Genomic DNA, 21,217 nt, shown 5'->3' with positions numbered 1-21,217 from the left:
TGCACTTCTTTGAGGTGTTTGGATAGTAGAGTGATAAAGGCAGCGTGAAACTACATAGAATAATATATGTTCAGGCAGAGGTATACCACCTTAATGCCTTAAATGTATTTTTGGCTGGTGGTGTAACTTCTGCTGTGCTTGATTTTTTTTTTTTTTAATTTATTTTTAATTCTATTTCTGGTATATTTTTTCTCCAGAACAACTAGCTTATTGTAAAGACCAACCTGTCATAGTCCTGGATTTGTATGCTTTTGTGGCCTGTGTGGTTCAGAAAACAACAGATAGTTTTAAATAAATAAAGCTTTAACTTTTTAAATTGCTTAAATATTTTTGTTCAAGAATGCCCAAAGCTAAATTTTCTTGTAACATTAAAAATAAAAAGCAGTTAGTAACAATCTCACTTAAATCACGAATTGTAAATATAGAACCTTTATCATCAGCACAGCACATCCAAAAATGTCTTTGTAAAATAAATCAAATTATATGAGTTAATTGATTCCAGGCAACATCAGCAACTGCAGGTGGAAACTGAATAACAGGATGTTTATTAATGAGGGACTATTAATCAAAATTGACAATATCAATTCCTGTTTCTTTTATTTGAATTCTACCTGCAAAATCCATGAACATACTCACTGGATTTTAAAATAAAAATGTAAAAGTAAAGAAAATGCTGACACTTGGGATTTTAGCTTTAGATGTAGGGCTATTTGTTTAAACAGCGAAAGGATATCCTAAATCCAATTTGACAGGCAATGCCAAAGATGCCAGTGGTAATTAATTAGCACTTAATTTAGACCACAGAACAACAGGATATGGAATTGGTGCTCAGTGCCATTTCCCCTTAGGCTTCATCTCATGAGGGTCAGGAGTATGGCTGTTGCATTGAAGGTCAGTAAATAAATTGGGGGAACACATTGACACTGGACTTTTCATGATAGATATCCTTCACCCTTATTGCTGCCTCTGGCTATGGCTGATGAGAAAAGGACTGCAATTGTTCTGTGAAGAATGCTCTGGTGCCCAGGCTCGAGTGGAGCAAGGTGGTGCCTGAGCTCCCAAGTCCGACAGCCACCGTGCTGGCAGAGAAATGCCCCAACTCTGCGCCTGGGCTGGAAATAAACTCCTGACTGTAGTGCAGAAAGCTTGAGGAACTCTGACAGGCGAGAAAATTCACTTAGAAGCAGCCCTTAAGTTTGCTAGATTTGTGAGCTTAGCTTTAGATTAAGCATAATTAAAATCGAGGGAAGATTTTAAAGTGAGGTTAGAAACTAGGTCAGCAAGGGAAAAAACACATTTCCTTATTATCCTCGTCTTTGTCTTAATAATATTTGGTACTCTTCCATAGAGCTAAAGGCTCTTAATAAAGGTGGATTAATGTTATTAACAGCATTGTTTTCTGATGGGGACACTGAGGCTTTGATGTGCTTAATGATGGACAAACAGAAAGTACGTGGCAAAAAAGCAGAGCCACTAGTTCTGGTTTGTAACTCAGTGAGAGGAGCCACTCTGTGCAGCACACCCAAAGCAGGAGGGATATGGAAAGCACACAGGAGACCCTTCTTCCCAGAGGCACATCAAGGTTCATATTTACTGGTATGAAAGGTAGAAAGATGATGAGACTGTATCACAATTTAATCCTCCTGCTCCCAGTAAAATCAGTGCAACTGTCAGACACTTCCACGTTCCCTCTTCCAGTAATCTCTACCTGTCCTTCAAAGGAGGGCCTCAGGTGGAAGATGTCAGCACTGCCACTGGTATTCAGTGATGTTACAACTTTCTGAAATCACTTCTCACAAACTGCACACTACTGTGCCTACGTAGTCCAGTTCCCCATGTCCCACAGGGTGCTGAACAATGGGAGCTTCAGCATTTACAGCAGGGTGTCTCTTGTTGCACATCCCAGCGTTACTCCACTAGCACAGTTTTACCCCCTTGGTCCCCTGAAGTGCTGTCTGCATTGCTATATCATGAAAACACTGAGTTAGACAGCAGTCTCTGCTCAGAAAATGTATTTGGAGGCCCCAGGTTAAGAGCTATTTTAACTTTCACTTCATCACACCCTTTGCAGCATCTCTCTCTGGGCAGCGAGTGAAATTTTGATTGCTCTGAAAGTCACTGACAAAAATCCCAGCAACTGGAAGCCACAACGGAGTCAGAATTTCACCTTATATGAGCTTAACTTTTCTCATTTTGGATGATATCTACTTTTACTAAGTGGAATTACTGCTGTTGACTATGTTCAATCTATAACCTCTTGCAGCCTTCAATTACAGCCTTTTTGTGCTGTAATCCAGTTGACAGCAAATAACTCAGCCCTGGATATGACAGGTTTACTTTCTGACTTAGAGCCCAGAAGGAGCAATTGACTGGAATTTCAGCCTGGGATGTTGAGCCGTAGACAACCTGCTCAGAAATTCATCTTTACTTGATGAAAAACACAGTTTCACTAACAACGCATTGGTTTTGTCCAGTGTCATGAATTAGTTATTCAGTTCTGTGAGGAAACCAGTAACTTTTGACTTAGAAATCAGAGAATGTGGCAGAGAATTCCACAAAAGTAAGGGAACAAACTCTCACCAAAGTTTTCCTTTTCTGTGAATTTTTATATCATAGAATCACTGAATCATTTAGTTTGGAAAAGACCTTTAAAAATATCAAATCAAACCATTGTAATTACTTCATAAATTGTTTCAAGTCTTTTTCAAATAATGAATAAAATTCAAATGTTGGCCTATTAACTGTCCCCAACACAACATCTCCATTTTTTGTATCCCATATTATCACCATCTTGTTGTTTAAAATGAAAGTCTTTTTGCAGTGATCTACCCAACAGAGAAGATTTTATATGGGACCTGACCTCAACCAGGATTCCTTCTCTTCCAGGTTCAGTTCTGAGCTCTCCACAAGCTGCAGCTGCAATATACATGCACTGCATTTGTATCAGATTTGAAAGATGCTTTAACATGCCTCCCAGCACCACGATTGTTTCAGCCCTGATACTGAGCACGAGTAGGATGAACGCAGCTCTTAAATGCACTAGTGAGTATGTGCCACGAGTCTTTGATTTCTTTAAACTTATTTACATTTTACTCGCCCGTGAGCAATGAATTTACTACATCAGCATTGTCTTTTCTACTTACACTTTGTCTGTCTTGTCTGCTCACCTTAGCTTGATGTTTATTTTTTTGTGCATGTGTTTAGTCCACTGCACTAAATGCAGGGACTGCCTGGAGTAGAGGATTTTCCATATATTGTGTATTTCTAAGAAGCACCCTTTGTAGTACTGCAAGTTCTGCAATATTTCCTGGCTTTAAACTAGCTTTGAATTTTCTCATTAGCTCCTTTAAAGGCAAATGCCCATTCACACATGTACTGGTCTCAGATGACTCTGGTCTAACTGCCTTAGATACTTTACAAAGTCTTTATTCTCTACACAGTCAGCCCTACCTCTCTCAGTAGTCATATTTCTTTCATCTTTGAAGCTTCAAGTGACCAGATTTGCCGATATCTGCTTCTGTCTGACCCTGATCAAAATCCACAGTTAAAAAAACTGGTGAGAGAACATACACGACTCTCTTAGACCTCCTAACCCAAACCATGCTTGACAGAGATTGAAGGATTTAGGAGCAACAGGGACAATCTTGCTGTTGATATCAAGGCCTGCTTATCAGTCTTGGGGCAACTCACACAGGACACTTCTCTGTAGGTGCTGCCCCTCCAGCAGAAAATGTCTGACCTGGAGTGAATGGTTGTAAATGGATTTACAAGCTTAGAAAGTGCCTCTCTAGCAAGCACATATTGTAATTTGAGGATGCAGAGCGGGATAAATGTAATTTAATAGGAGAATTAAAGGAAAGCTCCTACTATGTAACCTGGAAAGGTTAAGCAGCTCCTCACCATAGTGTCCAGGTGAGACCCAAAATGTGTTCAACAAGACCTGAAATTTGCTCTGTGATAGCAGCTCAGGGTTGACTCTGAGTCCAGAGCAGCTGCAGTGACTTCCATGGGGTAGATGTTCCGAAGGAATGAAAACTCCTTCTTCTGATGACACTTTTCTGAGACTCTTATCCAGACATGGAAACAATCTGGGTTGTCTGAGGTGGTTAAAGTTGCCTGCTACTACTGCTGCCACAGCCCTGTGGAAATCCTCTCTGGATTGAGAGTTTGAACAAGGCAAACTGATGTTCCCAGTAAACTTTACTTACTGGAAAGCTTCCATATGCTACAGGGCTGTCCCATATGCCCTACCCTGCTAGTGTATGGTGACTGCTGATGGTGTTTGGTGAAGGCCTGCACTTGGCAGTGCGGATGGCAATGATCTGGGAGGTGAGAACAGTTTCCAGATGGATGAAGTGCTATCCTGAGGTGGTCTGGGGAGCCTGAGTCTAGTGCTGACACAGAGAACATGGTGCAAAAAGTTTGTGCTTTTCCCATGAAGGTGCTAGGACAGCTACAGAAGGAGCTGTAAAAATTACAGAACTTTTCTGAATTCCTTTTTCTTGGCTCATCTCCATGGCAAGGGGTCTTCTTCTGGAAGACCACAGCAAAGCTCTGGAGAGGATGTGGCAGTGCTGTCTAATATCAGGGCTGAGGTGGGTGTAGAAGCCTCAGCTTAGAGGAGGTAACTGGTTGCATCTTGTGGACCAGGGGAGGAGGCAAGTTGGCTGGAGAGAGCTGCTTCACAGATTTATGGTTTTACATAGCACCATAATGCGTAATGTACGAAAAGATAAATATTTTCCATTCAGCAACATCTTGCTGTATTTTCATCTAACTCTATAATTTTAATTATAAAGTGAACATAACCTGTATCAAATTATGATTTTTTTTAACATATTGAATGAGGACAAGAAAAATAAATACCAGATTTTATACTGTACAGGCACATGAAGGTATAGTAAAAAAATCTGGTTCCCTTGACCACATTGTCATAATATGCATATATAACTGCTTATTGAATCCAGGCTGTGTAGACAACAGAGAGAACACTGGCTCCATACCATCACAATGCATGCCCACAACAAAGAGGAGGAAAGAACAGGCTCTTTCATTGTGTGTTTCTAAGTATTGCCAACATAAGGGCTGAAAACTACCTCTGTCTGAAGTGTATCTATACACCCATGCATAAGTTATTAACTGGGCTCCCTCAGCACAGTTGCTGAAAATATTAATATATTCAAATGATATTCTAGCTACTGCAAAAACAGTAGATCAGACAAATGTATTAAAATCTCTTCAGACAAAAGGAGTCATGTTATTTATAAAGTTCCTCTCCCCCCCTCCTTACTGGAACACAAACCTTCATTGTATAGAGTACATGAGGATGCAAGATGATCCTTAGATGTCAAAATGTGGCTTAAAGTTTGAATGTAATCATAAAACAGTGACTCCAATGCTCGCCATAAACAAATTGTCACTGGCATTATGTAACTTGGACTATTCACAAAGTATAAAAGACGGGAAGAATAAAAGGTGGCTGCCAAACACTATGGGCCAAATCCGAAGGTTGTGCCAAATTGCACCAGTGGGCTGGGAACTGCAAACCCAGCGTGGAATTCGGATTTACACTCCTCGGTTCCTGGGCTGCTTAGAGTGAGATTAAGGCTATTTTTTATTCAGTTTGTCAGTAAGGCGGCAAAGCAGCAACCAGTGGCTTCTGCAGCCCCCCTGTTGCTCTTAGTGGGAGATGGGAAAGTGGGATAAAAGTTTCCTAATTGCCACAGGACCCGTTTTTGTACAGAAAGGATTTCTGGGCTGCAAGCAGGCACAGTCAGCCACCAGCAATGCAGCCTGGAAAGGGAAATATCACTCTCAAATCTGGTGGTCTTAAATTTTTCATGTTAATGTTCTGTAGGGTGCTGCCTCTTTGGTCTGAGACCCTGCCCTCCGCCTGGACTCCTCTGGAAAACTGATTAATGAGGGAAGACCATTCACCAAGGCAGAAGGTCTTGTTAGTGAACAACAACCAATCATTCATGGATATTTTCCTTCAGTCCAGGCTTTAGAAGTAAAGTGTATCTGATAATACATACACGCACTGTGCAGAGTAAATTGCAGCTAATGGTTTTGTTAATGCCCCTTATAAGGGACAACAACCAAACTAGGTGGTTGCCCACTCCCCCTTTTCCCCTACCCCTCCTTTAAAAAGTAAAATGACATTTTCTCCCCAGCCTGAAATAATTGCTGAAGCAGAGATACTGGTTTAACTTATTATGAATTATTAGTGGAAAAGTGGGTCTCAGAAGTATGTTACATCTGAAATATTTTTCGTCACTTGAACATGTGCCGTCCAGAACTGGCCCTGTTCTACCAGGCACTGGGAACAAACACTTCGCATTCACAGATGCTCCTAATTTGGTGTGGTTTGGAGTGTAATTTAGATCAAACGTATCCATGTAAATGAGTCAGGGTTTCTTAATTAGGTGCCTCTAAAGAAAAAACTTGGACCACATCAGTAGGTGTGGGTGTGGTGCCCACAGTACTGGAATCTTTCTATAGATGAAGCTCAGTTTTGTTCAGGCATACTGTAGGTTTTTCTTTCCTTTTTTATTTTTTTCTTTTTTTTTTTTTTTTCTAAAGCACAATAATAAATCTGCAGATGGCATAGACATAAAGACGCTACTTCAGAGGAGCTGTCTAAAACACTGTCTCTTTGGCAAATGCCTTAAAGTAGGTCATTCTGCTATGATTTAGGTTTATATTTCATTGCCAGCTTTTTGTTCCCATTACAAGTAGGGTGCATTCCAGTCCACAGATTTGCTCTTCACTTTTTTTTTTTTTCCCAGATTGGTTTTTATTTACAAGAATTTGTAGATCTTCATAAGAAAATGGCCAATACCCTGTCAGAAGTAGTAATCATGCACTTGACCACAAAAAGAGATGTATGAAGGTGATAACCTGTAAATATTGCAATGTAAAGTACCATTCTCTGGAAGGAAAAATTGTATTGATTCTCTTAACGTGGTGATTGAAATGATTGTTGCATCTTTCGCAGTGTGTGAAAAAGGAGGATTTGATCTAATGTCATTCCAGAACCCTCACAGAGCAAGGCCATCAATGGCCCTAGTTGTTCAGGTATTTGCTTTTGCTTTTCATATATTTGCCACTGAAAAGGATATATTTTATAGCTTATTAAAAAAAAAAAAAAACAGGGTCTGTTTTCCCACCAAAGTGCTGGGGGATTTACATGCCAAACTCTCACTAGCCTTAATGAATTACCTGCATAAATTCCCTTTCAATCAATAGTAGAATAGATCCTATTGTGTTATATTAATTATTTTGCACAGAGAGCTGACATTTTGGCCTTAAAGCCTTTTTTTGTTTTGTTTTGTTTTGTTTTTTAAGTTCCAATGAATATCTGAGAAACTTCAAGCAAATTATTTATTTCACAGCCTTAATTCTGAGAAAAATCACGTATCTTTAGGCACAAAAATGAAAAGCATTGCAATTTACCCTTTGATGACCTGGTCGTGGAAATTTGTGTGTTAGGTCCCAATCTCCCCAAACAGCAAAAGAAAAAATGATCCATGGTAATGAATTGAGCAGTCCTAATTTTGGCCAACAAAAAACCATTTCTGCTGGAAGGAACACTAACCCCAAGCAATATTAAGAGGTTACAAAATCACATAAATTAAGTCCGCCGGTGATATTTTGCTAAAGCTTATGCGAGTGCAAACCAGAAGCAAGATTCTCACGTGGTCCTGATTAACTGAAGAGTCCTTAGCAGTAACCAGCCCTCCCTGGGATGTGCTGGCCAGATGCACACGTACACCCACAGCACATGGATGAGCCTTCAAAGCCTTGGGGGGCTCGGCTGGGGGACTGGGGAGCAAACAAAGAGTGGAAGTGAGAAGTGTTGGCTGTGTCGTGGTGGGAAAGTGCCTTACCCTCTCCATTCCTCACTTTCTTTATCTACACAACTAGGATAATAAAACTTACTGACCTGAAAAGGAAGTTAGGAGATTTAATTAATGTTTGAAAAGCTTTTTTGAGATTGTTTGATATTGAGTAATGTGGGATGAACAATAGGAGCTCTTGGAAACAGGGCCTCTATCTATCAGGATTTGTGTACTGCACTCAGCACAATGGTGCCGTGCAGCCACAGAGTCAACTGTGTCATAAATATTTAAATTAAAACTATGTTAATTATTTTTATCATTCTGTTATTTGCTGATACACCAGTTCAGTACTTGGTAGCATTGAGGAGTACCGAGTGCAATTATTTGCCTGACTGTTATGAAAATCAGGGTTTATATTTTTAAATACAGTGGTGGAAATAGGAAGTAGATGGAAGCAAGCGGTGAAAATGTGGTTTTAATTACTCATTGTTCTTCTCTTTAAAAGCACTAAGCTGTAAGGTATTCTTTGGGGAAGAACTACACTTTGTAAACTTTCTTATTCCTCAAAAAGCAGGATTTGGCATGACTGCAAAACACTTGGTAGCAGGTCACCATAACCCCAAAAAGTACAACATCAAAATGCACAAAGATGCTTCTGAGAGACTGGGGTTTTTCTGCCTGTCCTGTGCACACTTGTGCCTGGTGCTCATTTTCTTGTGTCCACTAATTTCCAAAGGGTGAGTTTAGTAGACTGTCGTGTGCTCAACAGAGAGAAAAAGGGTTTAATTCTTCCCCTTCCCCCAAAATGAGCCCCAGGAATCTGTGGTAAATGGGATGAGTGTTGGCATTGCTCCAGCTCCTTTGTAAAACTCTTCCATAGCTGAAACTGAGAAAAGCACGTGTGCAAAAGCACATCTCAATATGTATTTGCCCTTCTCAAGTTAAGAGATGATTAAATGGTTTCATATAAAACTTAAAATGTCAGTCAGGGATACCTGAGTCTTTTATGTAACTGGTCAGTCCACCTACTTACTGCCCTGGTGCAAGAGGATGTTTCTCCTCCTCACATTTCCAGTAGCTGCTCCCAAAGCTTGTAGGAGCACAGCTAAACTTTTCTCCCTGCTGCTGTCCTGTGGCTGAAAACCAAAAGCTGCTTATGAGTTGCCTGATTATAAAGAAAGGTCTTGATTCAGGAAATAATTTCCACAAATAGTCTTTCTTGTGCCTTCATTTAAAGGCTTCTGCATCTCCCTGAATTTGAGCATTTTTCCTGAGGGAAAGCTTAAGGGCTCGTTCCACATTTTGGGTTGTAGGTCTTCCACAGATCCACTGAGGTTTCCCAAATAGAATTTTTTTAAATACTCCTTCCATTCTGGGGATTGTTTTTAGTTTTAAGTAGCTTTAACCTTTATTATTATTTTTTTTTTCTTAACAGAAAACTTGCACAGTTCTTAGTGTAATCTGTTCTTTTGCTGTGTCAGAAAAGGGTTCTCTTGAGCCTACATTTAATACGTGAGCCTGCCCGAAAACTGCTGATATGACACGTAGTTTAGCAAGTGAAAATCACATATGTTTGCTACATCTTTACTCCACCAACTTTGGAGAAAAAAAAAAAAAAAAGTTTGCAGACATCCCCTGCTTAGCACTACTACATGCCGTACTTTAACTTCATTTTCTGGTTTTCCCTCGGAATTCTGGGTACTGGCTGCTGGACTTGTCATCACATTGTCATTGTGTCCTGGTGTGCAGGCTACTGTGGGCTGCTGGCTTTGCATGGCTTTGCTCATTTTCTTTTTTTTAATAGGTAGAAACAAGTCTGTTTAGCTGTATAGAGTTTGCAAAAACCTTTGCTCTTCAGAATGTAGCTGCCACAAGTTGTGAGGTTTGAGGTGGGGGGATTGTTCCTCCCCCCCATTTGTCAAGGTTGGATGTTTTTTCCTGTTCACAAACCTATGAACATGGGGGAAGTTTGGTTGGTTTGCAAAACAGCTGAAGATGAATACCTATGACATTTGTTAGATAATATATTAATATCAGTGGGTTTGTCTTAGATAAACAGTTCTACTCTTGATGAGGAGCATATTTCCAGTGAAATCGATGCAAACAATCAGTAAGAATGAAGAATTTGGGCAGAGCAGGAAGGCAATCAGGAAGAAAATCATCATTCTCCCTCTGAAAGGGCAGAAAGCCTGGATGACATCTGAGAATCCCTAGCCATGCAATGTAGAGTATGGGAAAAATGGAGCAAAATAAAGGGAGTTTCTTGGATTCAAAGGTGAATTAAAAGGAATCAGCTCCTGCCTGGACAAGGCAGCCAGATAGGGCACATTAACAGATCCACGTGACAAACCAAGAGGCAACTGCAGAGCTCCCCAGACAACCTGCCTGAAGTGCCTGCCAAGGAGGCAGATGCTGCTGCTGGAAGAATATCTTCCACAGTTGGGCATCTGGGTTCTGCGCTTTCCACGTAAGGGAGAGGGATGGGAGCGTCGGGCTGGCCCCTGCCTTCCTGTTTAATTATTTCAACATCCCTTTTATAGTTTTGTAAATAACACGCATTATCCTGCCTTCGTGCAGGGAAATCAGGAGCAAAGAGAGGGTTTTTCTCTCTAATGCATCCCCTTGAAGGGGTGTCCACACGGATGGGTACAGCCAGACTGGAGCTTGGCTGCCCTGTGCTCCAGCCTGGTCAGATGTGACACAGCTCAGGTCTGGGAGTTGCAGAGCTGCCTTGTGGTGGCACGGAGCTCAACCTAATAAGCAGAGCAGGCTGAGATTCATTAATTTAACATTAATAAGGACAGCTTATTAGCTCAGGCACAGTGCTGTATAATGCAGGCACACAGCTTCTGGAGCAGAGCAGCGTCCGCCCTCGCCAGCTCAGAGCGCAGTGCTGAGGACCCAGCCAGGGTGCTCCTCTTCCTTGCTGCATTTTGCATAAGGGAGAAAAGAGAAGTTTTGTGGCCACTGGAGAAGTGGCTGTGCAAATAAAAAATCCCCTCCAGGTTTTTAGATTGTATTGCTGGCTCATGCCGAGACTTTAAGTCATTCAAACTTCTCGTGCCTTGGTTTCCCAATGGCTGCGTAACAGCTACCTCAAGGTGCTGTGGTGAAAACAGTTCATAAAATACTATAAAGAGTGAAATTCTCCCTCTGCCTCACTTGCATTACAGTTGTTTGAGTAAATTACTGGGTACAAATAATGGTTTCTCAGATAGGGATTTGGTTGTGCTTAGCTCATGTTTGTGCAGGGAGTCAAGACAAGGTCTCAGCATCATTTGATGTCCTGTGTGCACCCAAAATATAGGACCAGAAAGGTGCATCAGTTTTATCTGGTACCTGTGATTAGCTCACTTTGTTTGGGAGTAAAAGTCCCATGAGAGTAAGGAAGAGGAAAGAGAAGAGATCTGTGGAACTGGTGTAGAGGACAGCAATACCTAGGCTGTACAAATATTGTCTAATGAGCAAGCAAATATTTCTAAACGTTCAAGTAGAACAGGCTGTTTTCTGTAGACCTTTATTCAGGAAAATCCCTCCTTAGGTTGGGTTTGTTTCTTTCCTTTGTAAAGTCTATTTGTTTGGTTTTCTCATCTTTGGGAAGAAGCATGAATAGCCTAACAGTAGATGTGCTCAATTATTTTCAGAATGAGTCCTAATAGAACAATTCCTTATGGAATTAGATTTACAAAACCTATGTGACATGTCTGTTCAGCCCAATATTTTGTCTTTTCTGCTTTTAAGTAGAAGAGATTTCATGGAAAGATGAACAGAGACATCAGTGGGTTGTGGTTTTTCCCATCAAACCCAAAAAACTTAAAAGAACAGGTACTGCAGCCCCAAGCTTTGCTTTTAATCCACCTCCTGTGGGCTTCATACACTGCACTATGACTTCTTGCAGCTTCAGAGAGCTTGGTTTAAGAGAGATATATGGCACGGGTGTTAGTCCCTGCTGCCAGGCCTTTCTCACAGACTCTCTCATCACCTGCTTTGTCTGGGTTTCTAAGGAGGACCCTTCTGAAGTGCACTTCTCATTGTTATTTCTGCTTGATCTGGACCTGCTCCTGCAGGCTGGATTGCTGCAGAATGGCTTAGGATGAAGCAAAGGTTGGATTCTCGTGCTGTGTCAGTGAGACAGATGCTCTCACATGCTGTATAGAAGTCACAGGCTTAAACAGCCCCATGGTTCAGGTCTGTATGGCCCTGTTCTGCCCATCTGACAGGAAAGAAAGGAATAGGAGAAGGGTAGGAGAAAGAGGGGAATGCCGTGGAAACAGCATAGCTGCAATCCTTCATCTTCTCCCCATCAGAACCCCCTTAAAACCAGTTCAACACAGGGCAAGACCAACCATCTCTACCAGTAAATATAGAAACTGCAGTAATATGCTGCAAATAAAGCCAGTTTAGTTATTTTTCCAACTAATCAGAAACTTTTGAAACTCCTGTGATTTGCCCTGAGAAAGGCCTGTGATCAAAGGGGACATTGGCACCCCTCTTCTGAAGACTGTCCCTAAAATTAATATAATTCTACATTTTGTAACCTCTGCAAACTAGTCGTGTTTCCTAGACTGATTCAAACAAATGCACATTGTCCATATTTGCATAATATAAGCATCACATCATTACTGAAAATGTAAGTACACTACTTCATTCTTGTTTATGGAACCATGAGGTCATTCAGAGTGACCCCTGCCTTTAACATCATCAAGTTCAAGAGAACACACATGTTTTACTTGTTTGAGGGATTTTTTGTGCTTTCAATATCTATTCTACTGTCGCTTCCATACCAGTGGAGCAAAGCTTATGGAATAGCCCTATCTTTTCCTGAGGATGTGTTTGAGGCAGAGAAGATGATTGACCTTCTTCAGAGAGACTCAGACAATTACTTCCCTAATGCTCAAACCCCCAAATGGCCCCACCGTCACATCTTCCTGCCTTCCATCACTCTGTGCCACTGTGTTGCCTTGGTGTACCACTGCATGATGAACTATTGGTATTTTATTTCCCATATTTTAGTGGTTTTATTTTTCCTTTTATTTTCTTTTTCTCCAAAAAGCCACCAGTGTCAGTCCAGTTTTGCCCATTATTCTACACATCCACAGCAGGAAACAATTGCTGTCCCAAATAGATTATGCTCTAAAAAGCCAAGGCAGACAAAGGAAGTATTATCATCATTTTGTAAACAAGGAACCAAGGCACAGGGAGATTAAATGATTTACCCAAGGTCACCCAGAACATCCGGTCAAAGCCAAGAACTGAACCCACGTCTCCTGAGCCTCAATCAAGTGATTTAACTATGAGATCAAAGACTTATTATGTATACCTGATATCTCTCCCCTAAGACATGGCAACAAAACTTTGTCAGGTTAAGATCAATGCCACACAGAGTGCAGTAAATTTTGTATATGGCATATCTGTGCTGACAGCGTGTACCCACTTCTTGCACTCAGGATCTTCCCAGGAAATAATTTCCCTTATTATTCTTCCATTGACAGTAATAAATTATCGTCCTTCTCTAGATAACCTGCTGAAGGAGAGAATGTGTGCACACAGTACATCAAATGAACACACAGAAAACTGTTTTTCTGCAAGGCCAAACTCAGTCATTTTATGGACTGCTTAAAATCCTTCCATGCTTAATGAAATGGGGACATTCCCACAACTGTATGGACTTCATTTTGCCATTTCAGCTGGAAGCTGCAAAACAAGATAAAGGATCTACATCTCTTACATGCACATGCCAAGAAATGACCACTATAAAGGCATCATTCATTATAAGCTCAGAGTGGTCTTTGATTTGGAGCCTTTATCACTCCCTCACTGGGGTCAGTATACCATTCCTGGGATGAAATACTCCTCTGTGCCTTGATGGGGCCCAGATCCTGATGTCCCTTCAGTTTTAGGAGTAGTTTGGCTGAAAAATCACTGTAGAAAATGGCACGGGTAGTGCCAACAGCAAGGAGAAGCAGGATCACAGGACCCTGCCCTTCACATATCCCTATCCTGAGGTCTCCCTGGTCATCCTGCATGTCAAACAGCTGCAGTGGGTGCCTGAGTGAGCCATGTGAGCTGTCTATGCTCTTACTGTTAATGCCATGAAGCACAAGAAGAAAACCTGAGGTGAACGTGAGACTCTGGGTTGATTTTTTGGGTTGACATCTCTTGCAAATGCAGCTCAGTGAGTGTGGAAACCACAGGGGAGTGATAAGGGGGAACCTCACAGGGTCGTTTTTCTGCCTCTGTGGTATCTCAGCAACATTAGGAGAGCAAAGATGCACTTCCAAATCTCTCCTCAGCATTTCTTAGATGTTCTGTGTTGTCACAAGCTCCTTGTGAGGGACAAGAGCACATTGTGTGTTTTCTTGAGTGAGGTAATTCCTGACCTCAACATAGCACAAGATCAGTACAGGTGGTTGAACAACAGGGATCTCAATGTTGAAAACATGATCATCCAAAAGGCCACTACTGGAGAGATTCAATCAAACTGGGTGAATTCAATCTGGAATATGGTGCATTTGCCCAATTCAGTGCACCTGTAACATGTTAATCCCAATGTTTTTGACTGCATTGGATTGTCCTGCTTTCTACTAGAGGAAAAATTTGGGATTTTGCTTAGACATCCTGATTTCTTGTGCAGGAATAGGCTATACATAGATACCATAAATCGTGCTCAGCTTTACCAAAGAATGCAATTATCTTTGGTGTTTTGGGTGACATTTCCAATAGTATTAGGACACCACATACCGATTCCTTTTAAAATTATTGATTCATCAGTACCACAGTTCTACTTACTTCTGTAGGTGTTCAAAAAGGATTTTCATCGTGTCATAGTTGGGTCTAGGGAGCTTCTTTACCAGGCTCCTTATGCATTTGATGCGAGTGGCATTGTCCTGGATTTCTAAGGGAAAAAAAAAAAGAGAAAATAACCACGTGAGTCCCAAATTAGGACATTACTTTGCACAGTGTTGTAGCTGGTACCTTACAAGAAAAGTCATTGTGAATATGTGGTTAAAACCAGAATATTTCATACCTTCTTTCACCTTAACAGAGAACAAGAGTAGTTTACAAAGATTAAAAATTCTCTGTTAATCTCAAGAAAGCATTTTCTGGTTCACAGAAAAGTATTTTTCTACTTTTAATTTATTTTATTAGACTGCTCGACCATCCTCCTTAGATAAAATACCTCCAAGAAGTAAGAGACCCACATCTTAAATGGAACCCTCTTTTGAACTTATGTTTTTCCAATGGTGCAGCTTCTCTGATGGATGAACTTCCCAAGTAATCCTTGTTGTCCTTTTATTCTCATCATGATTAGATCCAGTATATTCATGAATTGCTGTCCCTAACACCCCATCATGTTCGGAAATATGAAAAGGTTTGCTATTGTTTTTAGTAGTCCTTCCTGGTGAACAATTATTTTGAGAAACCATTCCACTGTAGTTATTTTCTCATACCTGCAACACCCCACAACTGGAATTTCTGCAGGAAAAAAATTTTATTTCAAACTTACAATTAGTAGTAAAGAATTAGTAAAAAAGAATGTAGCTCTAAGGGCTTTAATCTCTCCTTTGAGGTGATGAGAACATTTCTATCCTTTCTGTTAAGGTATACCTTCCTGTTTTACCATGATTCATAGTTTTGTGGGGAAGATTTGGCTGATACTTTCACCGATTTTTCTAAGATGTTGCAACTAAAGCAAAGTCATGTACAACTGTGCTTTAATTTAGGAACAGATTAGATAAGGTACCAGTAGGTCTGACGTAGGGAAAACATCTTGCATGTTACATGCCCTAGATAACCTGAGAACACTTTTCTGATCTTATCATCTATGATTTAATTATCACCTATCATTCTTCATATATGTTCCTCTTTAATATTCATATTACCCTAACACTCAGAGATCTCAATCAGGATTAAATCCCAGTTGCAGTAGGTGCTGCATAAGCATACGTGGTGATTAGTGACTTCATTTAAAGGTTTCACCAAAAAAAAATTTCAAGCTAAAATTTTCCTGCAATCAAGCTTAATTTAAAAATTAAAATTACTAGGATAATATTCTTCCTCAGCATGTATTGCTAATTCCTGTTGAGTTTAATACTTCACACCTACAGACATAGATGTTTATACTGAAATTGTTTTTAATTTTAACAATCATATAGACATGGAAGACAAAGAGCTCAAAGGAGTCAGTGCAGAGGTATTTACCAGTAAAAAAAACCCCAAACTTTCTTATGGATTTATTCTGTAGGAAGTCAAGCAACTGACAATAGTGATAATGAAGTTAAACAAATATGAAGAGCACACTTTCTGTGTATTTCTCTCTTTTTCTGGTTTGACCTACAAAAACCCTTGACTTCTGAACAGCACAACCTCCTCCAGTCTTGCAGTCATCCCTTGATGTTTTCTGCCACAAGCCAATACTACTGTTCATTTTTGTTCTATGGGTGAACTGTCCAGTGGAAATAGGTCTGAAGCTACAAATGAAAATGATACGAAATTTGCAGGAGTTAATTTATTATAGGAAGTAGGTGCAAATTCTCTGAGCTTTTTATTTGTGCTGCTTGGTATGCGTAAATAAAATTACAGAATCATTTAGTTTGGAAAAGTCCTCCAAGATCATTGAGTCCAGCCTTTAACACAGCACTGCCAAGTCCAGGGCTAAACCGTGTCCTCGAGTGCCACATCCACATGGCTTTTAAATCCCTCCAGGGATGGTGACTCAACCACTGCTCTGGACAGCCTGTTCTAATGCTTAGCAATCCCTCTAATGAAGAAATTTTCCCTAATATATAACTTAAACCTCTACTGGCACTACTTGAGGCCATTTCCTTTCAATCTGTGACTTGTTACCTGGGAGAAGAGACTGACCTCTACCTTGCTACAACCTCCTGCCAGCTCATTACAGAGAGGGACTAAGGTCCCTCCTGTAGTCTCCTTCTCTCCAGCTAAACACAACCAGCTCCCTCAGCTGCTCCTCACCAGACTTGTGCCCCAGACCCTTCCCCAGCTCCACTGTCCTTCTCTGGACATGCTGTGACAAGACATGCTATGATCTCACCAGATTAGTTATATTTATATTGGGGCTGCCTTGCCTCTGCTGCAACTTCGCAAACAAAGATTCTCCAGTAGTTTAATCTTTAATTCTGGTTTGGGTTGGTTTTTTCTCTGAGAATTCAATGGGCTTGAGTGGAACTAAGACACTGAGGCAGGGACAAGCTCAGTGGAAGGAAGGGCTCACTCTTTGTTGCAGAGTATTTACAAGGAAGTGTTGTACAGTAAGACTTTATCGTGTTCTCTTGATGGAAGTGGTTTTGCTCTGTGTTGATTAACACAGATACCAGATAGGGAACCACATCCCTACAGCCTCTGCTGCTTACAGAGGCTGCAATTCTTTGTGAGGTGTATTTGTAAAAGAAATAAAATAACGCCCCCCCCCCCCCCCCCAGTATTAATTTATAAGAAAATTATTTATTGAGAGAATGGCAAGGGTAGAAAGCTTTGTTTTAGGGCTTGCTGTACCAAAGTCATCAGTATTGGGACATAGGGATATTTAGGTAGGCAATAAAGCACAAAAACCATAGAAATTTTGCATAAAATTATGCTGTACATTGGTCTATTTGTTAATTGTTAGTCTATTGTAAAAGAAGAAAAAAACAGGCAACATGTGGTAACTTTAGTCAGCATTTCAGAACTGGGAATGATAAACACCTCTGCCTGGCTCTGGCATTTATCAGTACTGAGATATTATTACCACATAGAATCACAGCATGGTTACTGTTATCATCAAAAAAAAAAGAGCCAGCTAATCTTAATGGTTTGTAAAGCCGTTACCTGCACTGGTCTGACATTTATCATGATCATTTTACCACATGAGTCCTACATTGCAAAGGTATTTTATCTGGAAGGGACATCACTATGAATTATTATTTGCAGCTAGGTAGAAAATTGTATGTTGTAGATACCTTTTCTCATTATAAATCACAGTCACATTTCACCATTTCCCACACAAAGCTGCTGAGCCCAGGCTTTTTGCCATAACACTTAGTCTTGCTCCCTTTTATAGTTCCATGAAAATATTGGGTACTCTTTCATTAAAATGGTTGATATCCGTGGGTTTTTTTAAATGCTCTATACACGCTTGATTTTTCTCTAGTATAAAAGAATTTGTTTTTCCACTTGAGAAGCTGAAGAGGATAAACTGTTCATTTTTTTTATTAAAGCTTACTCTCGCTTCAGTTTTTGTGGCTGGGCTTGTCTTTACTCTTGACCTTGTTGATGGAATATTTAACAGATCAGATGCAAGATCTTATGTTTCATTTGCAATACCTATGTATTCGCTTTATTTCTGTAAAGCCTTCAGTTCCACATTCCTAGAAATTTTTCTCTTTCAGATCCCTGAGTAGAAAGACTTTTTAATGAAATTATTTTTTTTAGGTTTTTTTCTGTACCATGCACAAGTGGAGGGAGGAAATCCTTAAACATGGGTTTTTATAAATAGGTGGGGAAAAGTTATTCCCCTTCTCTGTGCTGCATCAGGAAGCCCAGCAGTGCAGGGTGAAAAGGAAGGAAAACACTCTGAACAGCTGTTAAATTCTCCACCTAAGTCTAGTAAAGGAAGCAGAGCAGTTGTGATGGAAGGAAACAATATTGGTTTTAATTATATTATTTTTATTTTTAAAAAAATTGGTGAAAATCTGAGGGAGAAAAAACAACCATTTTGGAAAGTTAGACCCTCTTTTCCCCACGAAAATTTTGGAAGGGAAAGTTATCATAAGGACATATATAAAATAAAGAATGAGAGGAGAGTTAATCCTTCATGCATTTTTGGGGGGAAATTTTGAGAGACGTAGGGGATAATTTCAGCAGATCAGGATACTCTGAAGGGAACCACAGATGGTTTTGCCGTGTAAAAGAATCATAGAAAATATATTTAGAATTTGGGTTACCGTCTTTAAAAATAGGGCTGGCTCCCTTTAACAGAGCAAAACCGTGGAGATGCTCTCCTGTTTATATCTAAACGAAGAATGCATTGAAAAAAAAACCCTCTTACTATTATATAAGCCCTTTTGTAAATGAGCTCTGGATAAACATTTGGGCACAGAAGAAAACATGACGTGTCTCTAACATTAACAGTGGCTGGGTAAAAATGAATGAAGAAAGTAACCTTTAGCACTTGTGTCCATAAAGAATACTTAAGCGAATCCCACCGAATCTTTCTTTTAATCATTAATTTTAAATGGACATAGATGTTTACAACAAGCCACTTTGTTTCAGAACAGGAAGTCCAGGGTTTATCTCCAATAGCTCACGTTGGCTAGGAAGGGATGGATGTCTCTAACCTGACATGCATTCATTATTTTGTAAGGTACTGGGGTCTGACCCGTGACCCTCCTCAGACCTGCTGCATTATTCATGTCCGATTTACTTTGTATAGTTTTACTATAGCGCCCATTTCCCTTTTTCCAGGCATTTTGGTGGCTTGTGCATGTTTAATGTTAAATGGCATTTATGCCTCACATTAATGCCTAATTTTATCACAAGCCATGGTTTCTTTTTATGCTTTCAAGCCTCACGGCTGAACTGCTGAAAAAAACCCAGTGATTTATGATCCTGCATAAAATATCAAACTATTGATTGTTGTTGTTGGCTTTTTTAGGCATGGTTTTCCCTGATTTTCTTACAGGCTCTTCTCACCTTGTTCTGTTTTTTTGGATACGATTTCTGCTGTGGTTAAAACGTCACACACTGTTGCTACAGCAAAATCTGCCTGCCAAGAGTTTTTCCAACAATTCGCAACTGATTCGGCTGCCGAGAGAAAGACGGGTCTTGTCTGGGGCTTTTTTTGCTTAGTTTTTGGGTTGTTTATTTCATTCCTTTTATATTTTTTTAATCAGAACGGGGTGGTTTAGGTGGATTTTCGAGTGCTAATGAAATTGTGAGACTTATGGCGCTGGCTACAGCCAGCCGGAGTGTGGGCAGACGCTCTGTGAGCTTCCCCACTGTGCTGCTGTGCAAGCATCCCTGCTGTTATGTTTGCTATAGTTTTAATGTCTGTGAAAAATTCCTGATGCAACTAAATTATGTTCTGCCCTCTTGTTTGTATAAATAAACACCCGACTTAGCCAATTCATCTTGCTCTTGCCCATTTTAGAAGCTTGCTCTGTCACACAATGCTTAACCCCAGTCCTTGATAGCTGCGGTGTTATCAGGGAATGAAAACTTGCTTAAAAGGGAGTACTCTGTTGGCTTAATTTTTTTTTTTTTTTTTCCCCAGACACATCAACTGCCCAAAACTCTGCTTTCATTTGGTAAGTCTTCATATTCTGGAAGTCATGCTGGCTAAGATACACAGGTTTTAATGTATTAATATATAAATCACTTATTCATACCACTTTTAATGTCAGGATATTTTAATGTTACTGCATGTAACATAAAAGTCCCAATTTTAATCACTCACAGTACACTGTGGCAATCCTCTATTGCAGTTATATTGTAAAATATCTTCTTGGTTTTAAAAAAAATCTATAAGAAGTGTTGAAACTAACGAATATTAGCTATAAAGAAAATAAGCAATTTGCAATCTGAATTGATTTACTTTTTATTCATGCCTCAGAATTAGTTGTCGCAAAAGAAAATGAGAATTGTGTGAAACCGCACTATCTGGGCAATTGATAAATTCATCCTATGTGATATAAAGTGGAATTTGCAATGAATATTCATACAACTTTTGTGATCCACTAGCAAGACCCAAGACAATGAGTTCACAACTCACTCCAATTTAACAAAAATATATGTGGAATTAATGGGAAAAACCAGCATTTAGAAAAGTTAAACTTTAATGTATCAAGCTCCAGGTGCCAGAGTTTGAGGGAAATAACCAATAATAGTCATTTTTTACATATTTGATGGGACTGATTATGCAATGTGCAACTCTAAATGGCTTATAGCACATTGTAGCATGGTTCCATCCCATTGGCTACAGTAGGGTGCAGGCAGATGGATGACAGTGACAAGGAGAGAAGTGCTTTTGCTTAGCCGTGCGTTAAGATGCCATCCAGAAGCTCTGTGCACTGCAGACACTTCATTAGGATGCCAGGATAATGGTAAACTACCACTCAGAGTGACACCCCATTTCCTGCTTACTGAGCTCTCCAACCTCGGCAGATGTCAACAATCTCACAGTGCTACAGAGCAGACCTAACTTTCCAGGCACTTTGACTCCAATTTTTTTCCCTTAACAGTGCCATACATTACATGCAATATGTAACAGCAAGTACCAAACAGAAAACAAAATTTGCTGTCCTAATTATAACAAAGCAGCATCTGACTTAGGTACTGCATGCCCAGCATACATACAACCAGTTAGGCAGCAGCGGAGA

General features: G+C 40.1%; 1 protein-coding gene across 1 annotated transcript in view; it reads right to left on the bottom strand.

Annotated features, from left to right (window-relative positions):
• ARHGAP15 (Rho GTPase activating protein 15) overlaps positions 1-21,217 on the bottom strand; it is a gene marked incomplete at its 3' end in the record, with an annotated part of 304,078 nt that overhangs the window by 7,442 nt on the left and 275,419 nt on the right. Inside the window, exon 12 of the mRNA XM_082285569.1 lies at positions 14,631-14,736. Within this exon, the coding sequence (XP_082141695.1) occupies positions 14,631-14,736 (106 nt within the window). The remainder of the gene's footprint in view (positions 1-14,630; positions 14,737-21,217) is intronic.

Source organism: Coloeus monedula (genome assembly GCF_965178545.1).
Source record: "Coloeus monedula genome assembly, chromosome: 7".
NCBI classification, from domain to species: domain Eukaryota; kingdom Metazoa; phylum Chordata; class Aves; order Passeriformes; family Corvidae; genus Coloeus; species Coloeus monedula.
Note: the sequence above shows the minus strand (reverse complement) of the source record. Positions and strands in the feature narration are given on the sequence as shown.